This window comes from Cebus imitator, unplaced genomic scaffold (genome assembly GCF_001604975.1).
Source record: "Cebus imitator isolate Cc_AM_T3 unplaced genomic scaffold, Cebus_imitator-1.0 Scaffold0, whole genome shotgun sequence".
In the NCBI taxonomy this organism is placed as follows: Eukaryota; Metazoa; Chordata; class Mammalia; order Primates; family Cebidae; genus Cebus; species Cebus imitator.
Window position 1 is genome coordinate 19531712 of NW_016107315.1, and position 16524 is coordinate 19548235.

A 16524-nucleotide genomic window follows, 5' to 3' on the forward strand; every position below is an offset into this window, starting at 1 on the left:
GACTAGTTGACTGCAACCTTTGCCTCCTGGTTTCAAGAAATTCTCCTGTCTCAGCCTCCCGAGTAGCTGGGATTACAGGCATGCACCACTATGCCCAGCTAATTTTTGTATTCTTAGTAAAGATGGGGTTTCACCATGTTGGCCAGGCTGGTCTCGAACTCTTGACCTGGTGATTCTCCTGCCTCGACCTCCCAAAGTGCTGGGATTATAAGTGTGAGCTACTGAGCCCAGCCTGATGCTTATATTTCAAAGCAGTGACCCACAGGCCTCTGAAGAAACCCTCCTGAATTATAAGAAGGGCAAGAGGCTTATTTAACCATGACAATAATTTAAAATAAATGTAACATACCTTTATTTTAAAGATTTAATCTAAATCTTTGAGAGATTGAAAAGGACAGGTAGAAGAAATTCTGAAAGAAAAGGGAGGTGGGGGAGGGGAAAAGTCTCTTCCCTTATTTTCAACAAGAAGAATCAAGCCTTACATTTAAAATTTGTATTTGCCCTTAGACCATGCTCAAGTCATAAGGGGTGAAGCCAACATTTGAAGCCAGGTAGGTTAACTCCAGGGGCCATCCTCTTAATCCGTGTATCATATTAACTATCTGACACAGGTTTATAGTAATTATGATTGTGCACAAGAAAGGGCTGGATAAAGCATGAAATGAAAAAGTATAACAGCAAATGCAAAAAAATTCATCAGCCCGTAGGTATTGATGCAGGCGCTGCAGGAGAGGCCCCATCCCCGGAGTAGATCCACCCGTGGGAGGTGGGAACTTAAAAACAATGGAGAGAGAAGCGGGGGTTGGTCAGGGTTCAAAAGTCAACTACGGACTAGAAGTGGTCAAAAAAATCTGAAGTCCTTCGTCCCGCGAGTGAGACTTTGGCTCTGAATAGCAGCGGCAGGCAGGAGGTGGCCGCAGACTTTGCTCAGTGCTGAACTGGACTTGGCTGCCTCTCTGCATTCCCGACTGCTTCTGTCAGGCCTTTCTCAGCCGCACAAAGGTCCCAAACATAGACGTGTTCAGCAAAAGACCTGTGAAAACAGCTGAAATGCAGAGTGAAATGGCAAAAAAACAGAAGGGGGAGAGGACAGCTCCAAAGAGCAGAATAAGAATATTTGCCAACCAAGTCAGCAAATACCAGGCGAAGCAGAAACAAAGAGGAAGAGGAAAATGGATTCTGAGGTGAAAGGGAAGGATACTATTAGACATTGTACATTTAAAAATAACTAAAAGAGTATAACGGGATTGTTTGTAACACAAAGGATACATGCCTGAGGGAGTGGATACCTCATTCTCCATGATGTGATTATTATGCATTGCATGTCTGTATCAAAACATCTCGTGTGCCCATAAACACATCCACCCACTATGCACCCACAAAAATAAAAAATAAATAAATCAATTTTTCCTTCCCCCCTGCAAAAAGATACCATTAGATGGAGACACATTTTAAAAGCTGTTCCCCAAATGTATTGTATTTTTCAATATTGATTATTACTGTTTTTTTTTTAAGTAGAGATAGAGTGTCATCATGTTGGCCAGGCTGTCTCGAACTCCTGGCCTCAAGAGATCCACCCGCCTCTGTGCTGGGATTACAGGTGTGAGCCACTGCAGCTGGCCTAAATTTTTTTCTTAATGTTTAAAAGAATTTTTAATCAGAAAATGCTTAAAATGTATAACGTTTTATTTTATTTTATTTTATTTTAAGACAGTTTCTCTCCTGTTGCCTAGGCTAGAGTGCAATGGTGCTATCTTGGTTCACTGCAACCTCTGCCTCCCAGGTTCAAGCGATTCTCCTGCCTCAGCGTCCCGAATTGCTGGAATTATAGGCATGCATCACCACGCATGGCTAATTTTGTATTTTTAGTAGAGACAGGGTTTTACCATGCTGGTCAGGCTTGTTTCAAATCCTGACCTCAGGTGATCCGCCTACCTTAGCCTCTGAAAGTGCTGGGATTACAGGCGTGAGCCACCGTGCCCAGCCTAAAGTGTATAAAGTTTTAAAGCATAGTTTAGACCTGTATACAAGTATAATCTCAACTATGAAAATGTATAATATGTAAACAGAAAAATTTGGAATAAAATACCCAAATCTATTTTAAATGAAGAAGTCTTAGGGGACTTTTAAAAGTTAAAGTTATCTGTTTCCCACGATCTCAGGTTCCCTTTTCTTTTCTCTGAAAGTAGCTGACTGCTGCATGCTGACCAGCAAGGCTTTATTTTTTCAGGCATGCTGCCAATCTTCCAGGTTTCACATATTTTTGAATACTTGCGCTGTGACCAGAGATGTAAAGAAGGGCTCAGATGGTTGGCCTTTTTTGTGTGTGTGCCATAAGCTGTATCTTGATCAGTTCTTGGGAATAAGCACCATGTCTCTATTGCCCTTCAGATGGATGACGAAAACCTCCCTCCCATCACTTTTGCATCCTCATTTCTTGACCCATTTCACACAAGGAATCTTATGGAGACAGATGGAAAACAGAAGGAACAAACATTCTGTCTGTCCATCCCTTTTTTGGTGGACAGAATCCACCAACTTCCTTGTGGGCCCTTTCTTCTTCCTCCTTTGTTTTCTGAGAGAGGTGTTCTCTTCTGCAGTCAGTACACAGGCCCCTCCCATCCCGGCATGCCCCTAAATTGTGAAGGTCTTTCTTGGACCTTTGAGGAGTTGGAAGGGGTCTCCTCTGCAGGGCAGTCCCATCTCGAGTGGTGGTGGCCCCAGGAGCCTCTCCAGCGTGCTCTGGTGTGGATGCAGGTGTTATCTGCGGGTCGGTCTGCCCCTGCAGGTCTGAGGCACATGTCTGGGTCTGAGCTAACTGAGCTGCTGGACCAGGTGGAGGGTGCCATCCGAGACTTCTCGGAGGAGCTGGTGCAGCAGCTGGCTCGTCGGGACGAGCTGGAGTTTGAGAAGGAAGTGAAGAACTCCTTTATCACGGTGCTCATTGAGGTTCAGAACAAGCAGAAGGAGCAACGAGAACTGATGAAAAAGAGACGGAAAGAGAAAGGGCTGAGCCTGCAGAGCAGCCGGATGGAGAAGGGAAACCAGATGCCTCTCAAGGTATGTGAACAACAAGCGGAAGCCTGGGTGCCTCCAAGCTCGAGCCCTGTCTGTTTCAGTGCCCTACCAACCCTGCAGGGGACTCAACCACGTTTACTGAGCAGCGGTGGTGAGCAGCGCACTGTGACAAACAGGGGGTTAGAAAGGGGGACGATATCACCTGTCTCCTCCACTCCTCCAAAGGGCTCACATGTAACCCGGGGAGTCAGTGTGCAAACATTGGGAAATAATTGAATTTGGCATGTGTTTTCTGTAGGCAAGAACTTAGAGGCAGTGGGCTGAGGGCATTTTGTGTTGGGAGTCCTGAGATGGGCCTCAGGACTCTGGATCCAAATCCCTCCTCATGTCCCAGGTTCTAGTTCTGACTGGTCTCTTTAGGGTGTGCTAGGGTGTTTCAGTGATTGAAAATGATCAGACACCTTATTGTTTTTTTTTTCTTGAGACAGAGTCTCGCTTTTTTGCCAAGGCTGGAATGCAATGGCGCAACCTCAGCTCACTGCAACCTCCACCTCCTGGGTTCAATCAATTCTCTTGTTTCAGCCTCCATAGTAGCTGGGACTACAGGTTCATGCTACCACACCCAGAGAATTTTTGTATTTTTAGTAGATTTGGGGTTTCACCATGTTGGCCAGGCTGGTCTTGAACTCCTGACCTCAGCTGATTTGCCCATCTTGGGCTCCTAAAGTGTTGGGATTAAAGGCATGAGCCACCACACCTGGTCGCAGCTCCAAACCCATGGTTCTTTTTTTTTTTCTTTTTTTTTTTTTTGAGGTGGAATCTTGCTCTGTTGTTCAGGCTGGAGTGCAGTGGCACTATCTCGGCTCACTGCAACCTCCACTTCCCAGGTTCAAGCAATTCTCCTGCCTCAGCCTCCTGAGTAGCTGGGATTCCAGGCGCCTACCACCATGCCCAGCTAATTTTTGTATTTTTAGTAGAGAACGGGTTTCATCATGTTGGTCAGGCTGGTCTCAAACTTCTGACCTTGTGATCCACCCACCTTGGCCTCCCAAAGCACTGGGATTACAGGTGTGAGCCACCGCGCCCAGCCACCTGTGGTTCTTAATCAGGGGAGCTCAGTAGAATTATCTAAGGAGCTTTTTCTTTTTTTCTTTCTTTTTTTTTTTTGAGACGGAGTTTCGCTCTTGTTACCCAGGCTGGAGTGCAATGGCGTGATCTTGGCTCACCGCAACCTCCGCCTCCCGGGTTCAGGCAATTCTCTAAGGAGCTTTTTCAAAATGCCTTTCCCTAGGTTCTCTCATAGACCTATGGCATTAGGCCACCACATGTACATTTTGAAAAAAACTTCCCAGATCAGGACAGTTGCTTTAAGACAGCCTTTCCTGATAGCTGAACATTTTATTTTCCTCTAAGATCTTTGCATCGTGGTTCATCTGAGTTTGACTGAACTGCTTTAGTTTTCTATTTGCATGATAGAGGATAAAAGGAGGAAAACTGGGGGATACAGAGGGTAGCCCTGAGGGACTTACTAAAATAAGAGTTTTTGAGATTCTATTTCTTCTTGCAAAGTTCAGGCTTCAATTCTAGCCTGTCTCTGTATGCCAACATCTTACACTTACTGTCTAGTCACAGAACTCTGGGGTGTTGTCTGGGACAGCCTGGTAGCTGAGCGGTCCCTGGGTCTGGTGATGATGGAGCGGGAAGCATTTGCCCTTCTTGAGTGTCTCTCTTCCCCTCAGCGCTTCAGCATGGAAGGCATCTCCAACATTCTGCAGAGTGGCATCCGCCAGACCTTTGGCTCCTCAGGAACTGACAAACAGGTATGAGCAGTCTCCCTGCTCCCAGCTTTCTTCCTAGACTCCTGCAGCTCGGCCTCCCCAACAACGCAAGGGGACAGCCACTCACCAGAATTATCCCAGCCTTTATTTAAGAGGGTAGGGATCCTAACACTCTCTTCTCCTCTTAAGGAGGAACAGATAATATCTTTTTAAAAGGTGCATCTTTGTTTTGAGCTCTGGCGTTCCAGGACATAGACAAGACTTACAACTCAACACTGCTTGTAGGTCTATGAATTAAGTTGTTTTAAAGATGAAATGTATTAAAAGGGAGCCCATTTGATGATAGATCCTGTCCTAGAGTTTAATTAGCTTCCCAGCAGACTGGATCACCAGCCGAACCATTCCCACTAAGACAGCCTCTGCAGCAGCCAGCTCTGGTTGTTACCCATGCTGCAGCTTTTTGTTGGCTCCGTAATTTCGCTGTGAAGCAGCTTGCATTTCCGGTTATTAAGACAGCATTCACAACTTTTATCAAGTGCCTGTTATGTGCTAAGCTCTGTTGTTAGGCCCTCAGGTGCAAAGGTGAAGAGTCCTGATCCCTGCCTTCATGGAGTGTATAATCTAATAGACATGGCTGTCATGTGAACAGACAAGTCTGAGATGATGGAATAAGTGCGCATGAAAGTATATATGTTTTAAACATATTTGTAGCTGAATTCTAAGTGCTAGAATTCTAGAACTGCAGCAGGGAAAGAGATTTTAGCCGCATCTAACCCAGTCCTCTTGTTTTATGGCAGTGAAAACTATGGCCCCGAGATCCAAGGCCACACACACTGCCATTGGTTTTTCCAAAGCCACACACACTGCCAGTGGCAGAGCCGAGACTAAAATGTGAACTTCTGGCCGGGTGTAGTGGGTCACACCTGTCATCCCAGCACTTGGGAGGTGGAGGCGGGTGGATCACCTGAGGTCAGGAGTTCAAGACCAGCCTGCCCAACATGATGAAACCCTGTCTCTACTAAAAATACAAAAACTAGCCAGGCATGGTGGCAGGTGCCTGTAATCCCAGCTACTCGGGAGGCTGAGGCAGGAGGTGGAGATTGGGGTGAGCTGAAATCATGACACTTTACTCCAGCCTGGTGACAGAGCAAGACTTCCTCTCAAAAAAAAAAATAAATAAATAAAAAGTGAGCTTCTTAGCTTTTGTCTGGAGCTCTGGCACTCACCACCTCAGGCTTCTTGGAACTCCTTTGACAGCCCATAGGCCGATGCTGGTTTTGTTGTAGGAGCACCTGATACCCAGCAGAGGGAGCAAATCTGACCTCGGAGACCCTGGGCGGGGTTGAGGTTCTCTTGCCTATCTTTTTTGACAAAAGAGAAATAATTCCTTCTCAAATTGCCCTGCAAAGAATAAGAAAATATAATCCCCTTGGAGATATTCTCTGCTCTCAGTCTGAAGGTGAAAAAGCTCCCTAGGATTCCTAAATAACAGAAAAGTTTGTAGTGTAGGAAGAATCTAGAAGTTGGGATGGAGAAATTTCCTGGCTAAATGTGGGAAAGTCTTACTTTTAAAGAGACATCCTCTAAAGATGGGGAAGAAGTTCTGAAACAGTGATGCGCCAGTGACCATGAGTGTTTCAGAGAAGGTCAGATTTGCAGTGTGTGTCTTAGAGAAAGGCTAAATCTCAACCCAGAGGAAGCTTGTCTTCTGTCTTAAGCCCCCTGCCTGCTGTTGTCTTGCAGTATCTGAACACAGTCATTCCTTACGAGAAGAAAGCCTCTCCTCCATCGGTGGAAGACCTGCAGATGCTGACAAACAGTGAGTTCCTCTTGTTCTCAGCCAGATCAGCAGCTCCTTTTTCTCCCTTCCTGCCTGTGTTGTACCTCCGGTGCTGCAGGCCGGGACTCCTCAAGGCAGGTTTAGATGGGCCAAAATAAACTCCAAGTGACTGCGTCACATCCTCCTGCACAGTGTAAAATTAAAACACTCTGCAGTGATAACCAGAGCTGGCTTTTCTTTCCCCTGGTTCCTGTAAGGGAAGAGACCTGCTGGGAAAAAGAAATGAGCTGGTGGAAGAGGTTGGGGTGTTGGGTGGGGGGTGCTGGTGCAGGGGACTTTTTTGCCCCCACCCTCTGCAGTTCTCAAGGCTTGGCATCCTCTGCCTCCTTGTTTTCTCTCTCCCTACAAATTGAGGTTGCCTGGTAGGCACTTGTGCCCCTTGAAGCAGGGTGCCCGGTCTGTGGGTCTGGCTACATTTTCAATGAGAAGCAAGGTTTCTTGTTGGGTGGGGTAAGGCTGACTGGAAAAAATACAGTCTAGCTTTCCTTCCAGGAAGTGACTGCCTCCTCTCCTCCACTTTGGTTCTATTGTCAAATATTAATAAACATTTTGAGTTTCGAGGGAAGAGTGTATGTAATAAAGAACCTTTTGTAGATAATAACTGTTTATATACATCAAGCAATATGACCCCCAAAGGGCTGGGGGCACATGGCATTAGCCATCATGTCAATTTGGCCCTCTTAGGAAGAGAAAAGTCCTAGGCTGAGATGTGGTGACAGGCCCAGAAGATCACGAGGGAAATTCCATTTCTCTGGCAATGGGCAACTGTGCTCTGCAGAGAGTGACAGCCAAGGAGGCCCCGCCCACTGCAGCCTCCTCAGGAGGGAATAGGCCAGTTCAGGGCTACTGGATTCCCCAGGGGAAGGGAAGTTGAGCTGTTCAGCTGAGCAGGATGGATACCTGCTGAGCCCTGGTACTGAAGGTGATCAAACGTTTCGTTTTTTTTTTTTAAATCAATTTGGAGAACTAAAGCAGGAGGTTCTGGCAAACAGAAATCCTGCCTACATCAGTAGACACTGTGCCCTTGAGAATCAGCAATTTTAAATTCAAAGTACAGTGACTTGTTCTTAACTCATTATAAACTCCTTTATTTGCATAAATGGGCACTAAGATTTTTTTTTTGAGGGAGAAAATAGAGATGAACTGACATTTATAAGTATTTTGTTTTCCCACAAGTAACATTTGGAAAGTAATTTGGACAAATTATGAAGGTTGATAGAAGTATTCTATCATAGCTCAAAAAAAGAAATAGCTATTAATTTTTTGCAGATACCTGTTCAGGAATTCAGTGTGAAATCCTTTCATTTTAATTAATTCTGAGTGGTTTTGTTTACATTTTTCAAGTTCCTTTAAAAATTTTTAGCTAGAGTGTATCCATCATTTAGACTACTTTGGAAATATGGAAAAGCAAACAAAGAAAAATAAATAACTCCTTGTCCACTATGGTTGCTATTTTGCTGTTTTTCAGCCATAATATTTTATATCTTTTCTATTATAGTGAGATCATACTGGCTATAAAATTTTGTATCATGATTTTACTCACATTAGTTAACATTTTATTAATGTCCTTTTTATGGCTGTCTCTTCTATCATGTGGATATACTATGTTCCAACATTTTATTGCTTTTAGAAGAAAAACTGCCACCTTTTCTGAATACCAATTCTCCTGTAGGTTCTGAAGTCTCTGTTTGGCAGATCCTCGTGTGAATTTGTGAACAATGTCTCTTCTCTCTCCTACTCTTTGAACTAAGTACAAAGGCCAAAGACCAGCTCCTGTGACTAGACAATCTTTGTAAATTTTAGATTTTGGAGATTAATTTAGATACGTATTGGCAAGTGCAATTATTGTATTTTTACGTGCTCTTTGTGGCATGGCATTTAGTCTGCTTATGATCAGTTGCAGAGTATTCTAGACAACTAAGTTGAAATGAAAGCATGTCTAAAAATGCAGAAAAAATAAAACAGGCTGGGTGCAGTTGCTCACGCCTGTAATCCCAGCACTTTGGGAAGCTGAGGTGGGTGGATCGCCTGAGGTCAGGAGTTCGAGACCAGCCTGGCCAACATGGTGAATCCCATCTCTACTGAAAATACAAAAAATTAGCCGGGCGTGGTGACGGGTTTCTGCTACTCAGGAGTCTGAGGCAGGAGGATCGCTTGAACCTGGGAGGCAGAGGTTGCAGTGGGCCGAGATCACACCGTTGCAGTCCAGCCTGGGCGACAAGAGTGAAACTCTGTCTCAAAAAAAGAAATAAATAAAGAAAGAAAAAAGGAGAAACCAGGACCTGCCCCTACCAGAATCCAGCTAAGTTGAGATGAATACATGTCTAAAGATACAGAAGAAATAAAACAGAAACAAACCAGCCCCTCAATGGTCTCAGGCTGAGTCTCCTTCAGGACCTGGCCACTGACTCATGACACTGTCGGGCTTTCTTCCACACTCAGTCCTAATTCTTGCATTCAAGTTTCATTACCCTGCCTTGAAACTAGGCACGGTAATCAATGGAGGCTGTAGTGAGCTGAGAACATGCCACTGCACTTCAGTCCTGAGTGACAGGGCGAGATCCTGTCTCAAAAAGAAAACAAGAGGAAAGTCACCAATAGGTCCGCTACCTAGAGGCAAACACTGTGGTTCTTTTGCTGTGTTCTCCTCCATCACCATGTTGAATGCTGACTCTCTTATTTATTTATTTAGTTTAACTTTTATTTTAGAATAAGGGGGTGCATATGCAGGTTTGCTACAGGGTATATTACATGATGCCTCTCAAATAGTTGGGACTACAGGTATGTGCCACTGTGCCACCATGTCCAGCTATTTTTTTTTATTATTATTAGAAACGAGGTTCTGCCATGTTGCCTAGGCTGGTCTCGAACTCCTGGACTCGAGGTCTGAGACATGACTGAACCTAAACCTGTCATCCAGGTAGCGAACATAGTAACCAGTAGGTAGTTTTTTAGTCATTGCCCCCGAAATGCTAACCCTTGACAGAAGCTTCTAGGCTTTTGCTCAATAATCAGTAAATATCTGGTTCCCTTGAATCACATGCCTGGTTCCCTCTCTCACTCTGGGCTGGTGGGTCATGTGGCCCTAGAAGTGAGCCTCATGACCAGATGGTATCTTAGCTCCTCTCTCTCTCCTTTCCTAGTTCTCTTTGCCATGAAGGAGGATAATGAGAAGGTGCCTACTTTGCTAACGGACTACATTTTAAAAGGTAAGAGCAGCCCTTCTCCTGGAGCAGAAAGGGTACTCTGGGGCTCCTGCTCTAGTTAGGGAAGCTTCCTAGCTTCCACACCAGACCAGACCAGACAGGGGCCAGGGAAATCAGGGACAATAGTGAGGCTTTGCAGTAATAGGTTTTGCCTTTGGGTGTTGCCATGAGGCTGCAGGAGGAAATTCCATCACCCCCAGTCACCAGAGTGACTTTCCATGGAGCAGCAAACCAACAAAGGACTTTTTGTGAAAATTCTGTGGAGTTTGGGCTACTTAGTTTTAGTTGGGGAAAACAAAGCCTGATGATAATTTAATACTTTTCAAGCACTTGAAACTGGAGGCATGATTAACTACATCTTTTCATAACTTTTTAACCTTTTATTATGAAAACCGGTGGCACATCCAAGAGTAGAGGGAATGGTGTAATACACTCTCAGGTACTGATTATCTGGCATCAACAGTTACTAAGTCCCAGCCAGGCTTATTTCATGTATGCTTCTACCCAACTTCTCCCCTCCCCTGTTATTTTGAAGCAAATCTCTGTCATACATTTTCATTCATTAACTATTGCAGTATGCATTTCTAAAACATAAGAACTCTTAGGAAAACATAACCACAATTCCATTTCACAACAAAAAAATTAAGAGTTTCTATTTTTTTTTTTTTTTTTTTTTGAGACAGAGTTTTGCTCTGTCACCTAGGCTGGAGTGCAATGGCATGATCTTGGCTCACTGCAACTTTTTTCTCCCAGGTTCAAGCAGTTCTCTTGCCTCAACCTCCTAAGGAGCTGGGATTACAGGTGCCCACCGCCATGCCTGGCTAATTTTTGGACTTTCAGTAGAGACGGGATTTCACCATGTTTGGCAGGCTGGTCTCGAACTCCTGACCTCAGGTGATTCGCCAGCCTCGGCCTCCCAAAGTGCTGGAATTACAGGCATGAACCACTGCACCCAGCCAAGAGTTTCTTAGTACTGACTATGCAATCAGTATTCAGATTTCCCTGTTTTTCCCATAAAATATTTTTCAGTTTATTTGTTTGAATCAGGGGCCAATGAAAATCCATATGTTGCAATTAGAAATAATGTTTTTTACATCTCTTTGATACATATAGGTTTCCCTTTCCTTTCTCTCTTCCATTTCTTAAAATGCATTTGTTGGAAAAAATTAGATTGTTTGTGCCATAGAATTTCCTCCTTGTGGATTTTTGCTAATTTCATCCCCATGGCATAATTTAATATGTTGTCCTGTCTTCTTTATTGCCTGTGAACTGATAGAACTAGAGGCCTGATCAGATTCAGCTTCAGCTTTTTTGATAAGCACTATATTATAGGTGGTTATAGGTTTTCAGACTTCCATGGGGTGACATATATCGTCTGATTGTCTTTCCTTTTGTGATGTTAATAGCCATTGAGGATTGCTCATTGTCTAGATCCATTATTTGATTAGTTTTGCCCTGCATGCACACAAAACTATGTACAGTTGCAGAGGGACCATATTTGTGAGACCTATGGTTAAGAAACCCTGAGCTATATTGTTTCTGTAAGGATCGGAAGGACTAGTCTTAAATTTCAGCAGGAGGAAGTTAAACATTGAAAAGAACTTGTTCAGCCTGGGCAATGTGGTGAGACCTTGTCTCAATTAAAAAACAAAAAAGTCAGCCAGGTGTGGTGGTGTGCGACTGTAGTCCCAACTACTCAGGAGGCTGAGGTGGGAGGATCACTTGAACCCAGGAGGCTGAGACCGTGGTGGGCTGTGATCACACCAGTGCACTCCAGCCTGGGTGACACAGCAAGTCCCTGTCTCAAAAAAACAAAAAACATAAAAAGGATTTGTGACTCAAAGATTTTAAAAGAGCAGCATATTTCTCAAAGGAGGTTCTCAAAGGAGGATGATAGAAATGGATTATATAAATTTGGTAGTCTGAGGGCTAGACTTTACCCCTTTTGATCCACTGAAATGCCAATGAATTTATACAAGTAATCAATATTTACTAAGCACTTTCCACATGCCTCTCAACAATCCTGTGGGGTAGGCGCAGGTACGTTCTATTGTACTGATGAAGAAACAAGCATGGAAAGATGAAGCTAATTTTCCTAAGGTCATGTAGTTAGTAATGGCCGGATCCAGGATTTGAACTCAGGCCCTGGAGACTACTCGCTTAGTCATTATACCCATCAACCCCTTGCCATTGTCTCTCCTTTGTTCTAGGCTCTAAGAGAGGCCATCCACCACTCAGGAGCTTGCATGACTGCTCTAAGCTAGTGCTATCCTGGGCTGGGAGTACCGACCTGCAACGGTGTTCTGACCCCTCTCCCCTTCTCTCTTCTCGTTCCAGTGCTCTGCCCTACCTAACCTTGCCCTTTGGAGCAGCTTGCTGCAGGAGGTCACTGAGCAAGAGTCATTCCATCACAGGGACTGCATGACACCACGTAACCTCCGACGTGTATTTAAACGTGTATAGCTTAACCTGGATTAAACATGAGCAAGCGCGCGGGGTCCTTTGCCGTTGGCTTCTAGTGCTAGTAATCATTGGATGCATGATGGGGCAGGGCCGGTGATGGTGCCTCCTCCTTGCCGGTGTCGGGAGAGGAAAAGGCAGCCACTTTCACCGCTCATTATGTAGTCTGGCTCCAGCCCACAAAAACAGCTTATACTCTAAGACTAATTTTGAAATAAAACTTTCATTTAATTAATATCCTTCATGTGCTTTGGAGTGTGGTGTCCATTAGCTCTCTGCTGCAGACACTCGGTGTTCACATGCCAGCCTGTGGCCTGTGGCAGCCAGCGCTGTGTTTAGGGACTGGGTGCATGCCCTGTTGTGGGTCGTGGTGGGCTCATGGGATGCAGTGGCACCGCATATGGTATAGGCAGAAGGAGACCCTCCACGACCTCAGTTTTTGCTACTCAGCCACATTCAAGGGAGCTGCACCAGGGGCTGCAGAAAGGAGCTGGTCAGAGGGGGTGTGAGACCAGGGTGAGAGTGTGCACTTAGCAGATAGAAAGTGGGCCTCACAGAGCAGCCACACAGCTGCAGGCCTCCAGGTGGGATGGCCAGGCTGGCCCTGGAGACCCTTCCCTGGCCCTCCACGGGGACCTGGAGGCTCAGGGCCTGCAGGGAGTCAGCTCTGCTGAGCTTTCCCAGTGTGGGGGACTGCAACTTGTTTCCTGCTTTTGACCGGGCCACTGCTCCCGGTTTGTCCCCAACGACCCCTGGCAACAGTGTCCTTTGACTTTGCAGTGCCCTCCTTGGCCCTTCCTGCGGCCCTCCATGAACAACAGCTCTGACTCCTTGCACTTTCTCCAGCATCAACGGCAGGCAGCTGCCAGCCTTGACCAACCAGCAGGCGAAGGCCGTCCTTGTGTCCTGGATGCTGGCCCAATCTCACCACAATCTGAATTCTGTTGGCTTCCACCTTCTGGCTTGAAAGACATTAAGCCTGCCAATTCCCATATCCTCCTCTGAGAAAAAAAAACTTGTACTGGGCACTTGCTGTGGCCTGCGCTGGCTTCATCGCGCAGTAGCACACATCACAGCACCCCCATGTGTAAACAGGTACTGGTATGATCCTGATTTTGCAGAGGAGGAAATGAAGCAGCAGAGATGTTCAGAAGCTGGCCCAAGGCCATGTAGGAAGTGGTAGAGTCAAATTGGCATTTAGGCTTCTTATCCAATGAGACCTCCATTGAGTCCTAGGAGTTTAGTGTCTGCTTAAACTGAGCATGCACAGGGAAAGCCATTCTTTATCACATCCACAGCTCCACAGAAGGCCACGGAATCCATCTAGGGGACGCAGAAGACACTCCCAGTGCCCTGCCTCCCTTCCTGGGCCTCTGCTTTTCTAGAAGCAGAACACTAGCAATGTTAGCTTGGGGTGACAGGGACTTACCCACCAGGACAGCTGCCGCAGTGCCGATAGCTCTAATCCAGGCATCCGCACGGAGCAGAGCTTCTCCATAGATAGAGCCCCGGCTGCCGTAGGAGCATGGAAGTGACCATTAGTCCTGTGACAAAAGGGCATGGGTTCAGTGCTGCAGTTCACTGACGCTAAGGCAAAACATGCCAAGGGTCACTGGTGGTGTGAGGTCATTTGCAAGTTTAGCACACTGCGGGTGATGGGGTTTTCACCAGCCTCAGCAAAGGGGAAGCAGTGAATTCCTGAGAACTTTTCTTCCTGCCTCAGATTTGTCAGATCTGGGTCAGCCACTCCTTTCCCCCAATTTATCCTGCCAGCAGGTGTCTGAAGCAGCAGAGACAAGCTAATCAAAGCTGCTGGCAGTTAAAAATAAATCTTGAGTGTCAGGGATACGTTCAGGCTAGGAGGAGGTGAGCAGGGCAGGCTGAGAACGGTGTCTCCTCTTTTCTCTCTCGCTTGTGTCTGGAGTTTAAGGGGGAATATGAATCAGTTCCTCATGGTTTTGCATTGCCCTTCCCTGTGTTCTTCCTACTCAAAGCATAGTTTCCAGACCAGCAGCACTGACCACGCTTGGAAGCCCGTTAAAAATACAAAGTCTCAGGCCCCACCCCAGACCTACTGAGTCAGAATTTGCATTGTAACAAGGTCTCCCTTTAAAAGGGAGGCAGCTCTTCTCCTCAGAGGAGCCTGGGTTTGTGCCTTGAGTTCAAATGCAGCTCTACTACATATTAAGCTAAATCTTCTTGCAACTGGTATTTGCATCAAGGATTGGGGAAGCTCTGCCCTAGGTTTTCAGAGTTACTGAAGCCTTGACTCTTCAGTACTGAACCTAGGGAATTTGTGGATAGGTGAACCCAATTGTCTTTCTTCGGCTTTTCCCTCTTCTGGATTGCAGAAACCTCAGAGAAGGGTCCCAAGAATGAACAAATTTCAGGTCCCAGCCAGTCTTGTTTGCAAAACTCAAGTCCCGGCTAGGATATGTGCACTCAGCAAAGTGTATCTGAGAGCCAAGGTCCGCAGGGAGCCCTCCTAGGTAGGTCAGAGGTCTGCCTGGCAAATACAGCCTATAAATGAGGCATGTTCCCATGAATTAAAGGATTTTGCTAGGCCTAGTCTGGTCACGTTCTATAACAAAACTCCACCATAGGGCCAGGTGCAGTGGCTCACCCCTGTAATCCCAGCACTTTGGGAGACTGAGGTGGGCAGATCACCTGAGGTGAGGAGTTTGATACCAGCCTGGCCAACATGGTGAAACTCCATCTCTACTAAAATTACAAAAAATTAGCTGGCTGTGGTGGCACATGCCTGTAGCCCTAGCTACTCAGGAGACTGAGGCAAAAGAATTGCTTGAACCCTGGAGGTGGAGACTGCAGTGAGATGTAATTGTGCCACTGCACTCCGGCCTGGGCGACAGAATGAGACTCCATCTCAAAAAAAAAGAGAAAACTCCACCATGGAGCCAGAGACCAATCTTTATATTTATTTATTTATTTCTTTTGAGATGGAGTTTCACTCTTGTCGCCCAGGCTGGAGTGCGATGGTATAATCTTGGCTCATTGCAACCTCTGCCTCTCATGTTCAAGCGATTCTCCTGCCTCAGCCTCCTGAGTAGCTGGGGTTACAGGTGCCCGCCACCACACCTGGCTAAATTTTTGTATTTTTAATAGAGATGAGGTTTCACCATGTTGGCCAGGCTGGTCTGGAACTCTTGACCTCAGGTGACCTGCCCGCCTCGGCCTCCCAAAGTGCTGGGATTACAGGAGTGAGCCATTGTGCCTGGCCAGAGGCCAGCCTTTATTTATGTGTAATTGAAACAAATGATCTTTCAGGAAAACTATTTTTCAGAGGGAATATTCCAACATTTCTCCCTAACTTTTCATCTCTACTTCAGGAGACCAATGTGATACTTCAGAAAGAAAACCCAAAGGGAGCATTTTGTGACCCTAAGTTTGTGGGACAAATTGGATTTTTAAAGTTAAATAAACCTTTTTCATATTCACTGGACTAATGTCTGGAGAATGACTATCTCCCACTAGTGGTGGGGGAAGAAGGAATGGAGACTGCTAATGAGAAGACCTGGTCCTCCTGATGTCTCATTTATCCTCATTAAACCCTGCTTAGTGGTAGTCCAGGGAGCCCTGGCACCTGCTGATTTTGGAACTAGCGGCCTCCAAGTCTTAATGGACTTCACTGAGTCCATGCCCACGCCTCTTTTGAGCAACCGCTATGTCCCAGTACTCCCACAACAGCCTGGTCACTGACAGCTTTAGGGGTCTTACCAGAGGTCAAAGGCAAAAAGCGCCCCAGGATGCCCAGCTTTCTGTGCAGCAGAAGTAAGAAATGGGGAGTGGCAGCCTCCTTTCCAGGGAAGCCAGGAGAGGTGACTCTCATCACCCAGTCAGCCTCCGTAATTCGTATGCGTGGCGAGGAGAATAATTAAATGCCACTCTTGGAGAAGAGATACTTGCATTCTTGATGGCGCCTGATTATTTCCTTGAGAGGATGAGAGAACGGTCGTTAGGTTTTCTGTCTCTCTGAGCCTGAGGTTTGCTCTCCTCAGCTTCATCAGAGAAAGGAAGCCGAGGCTACTCTGCTCACTGAGAAGGTGTTTTGGCTTCCTTCGAATGCCTTTCTTCTAAAAGAACAATGAGCCACCTTAGCCCACAGCCCAGCAGCTCTGCACCCCGCCCAAGCCCTCATGCATATTCATCCTGCTTCAAAGAACACAGCATGGGATATGCAAATTAGCCAGGCAGGAGCTGGTTG

General features: G+C 46.0%; 1 protein-coding gene across 2 annotated transcripts in view; it reads left to right on the forward strand.

Moving 5' to 3' along the window:
- FEZ1 (fasciculation and elongation protein zeta 1) overlaps positions 1–12539 on the forward strand; it is a 50379-nt gene extending 37840 nt beyond the window's left edge. For both annotated transcript variants that reach the window (XM_017523774.2, XM_037736383.1), the window contains exons 6-10: positions 2789–3060; positions 4758–4838; positions 6540–6615; positions 9780–9845; positions 12180–12539. In XM_017523774.2, the coding sequence (XP_017379263.1) occupies positions 2789–3060; positions 4758–4838; positions 6540–6615; positions 9780–9845; positions 12180–12196 (512 nt within the window). In that variant the 3' untranslated portion in view covers positions 12197–12539. The remainder of the gene's footprint in view (positions 1–2788; positions 3061–4757; positions 4839–6539; positions 6616–9779; positions 9846–12179) is intronic.
- The last annotated feature ends 3985 nt before the right edge of the window (positions 12540–16524 follow it).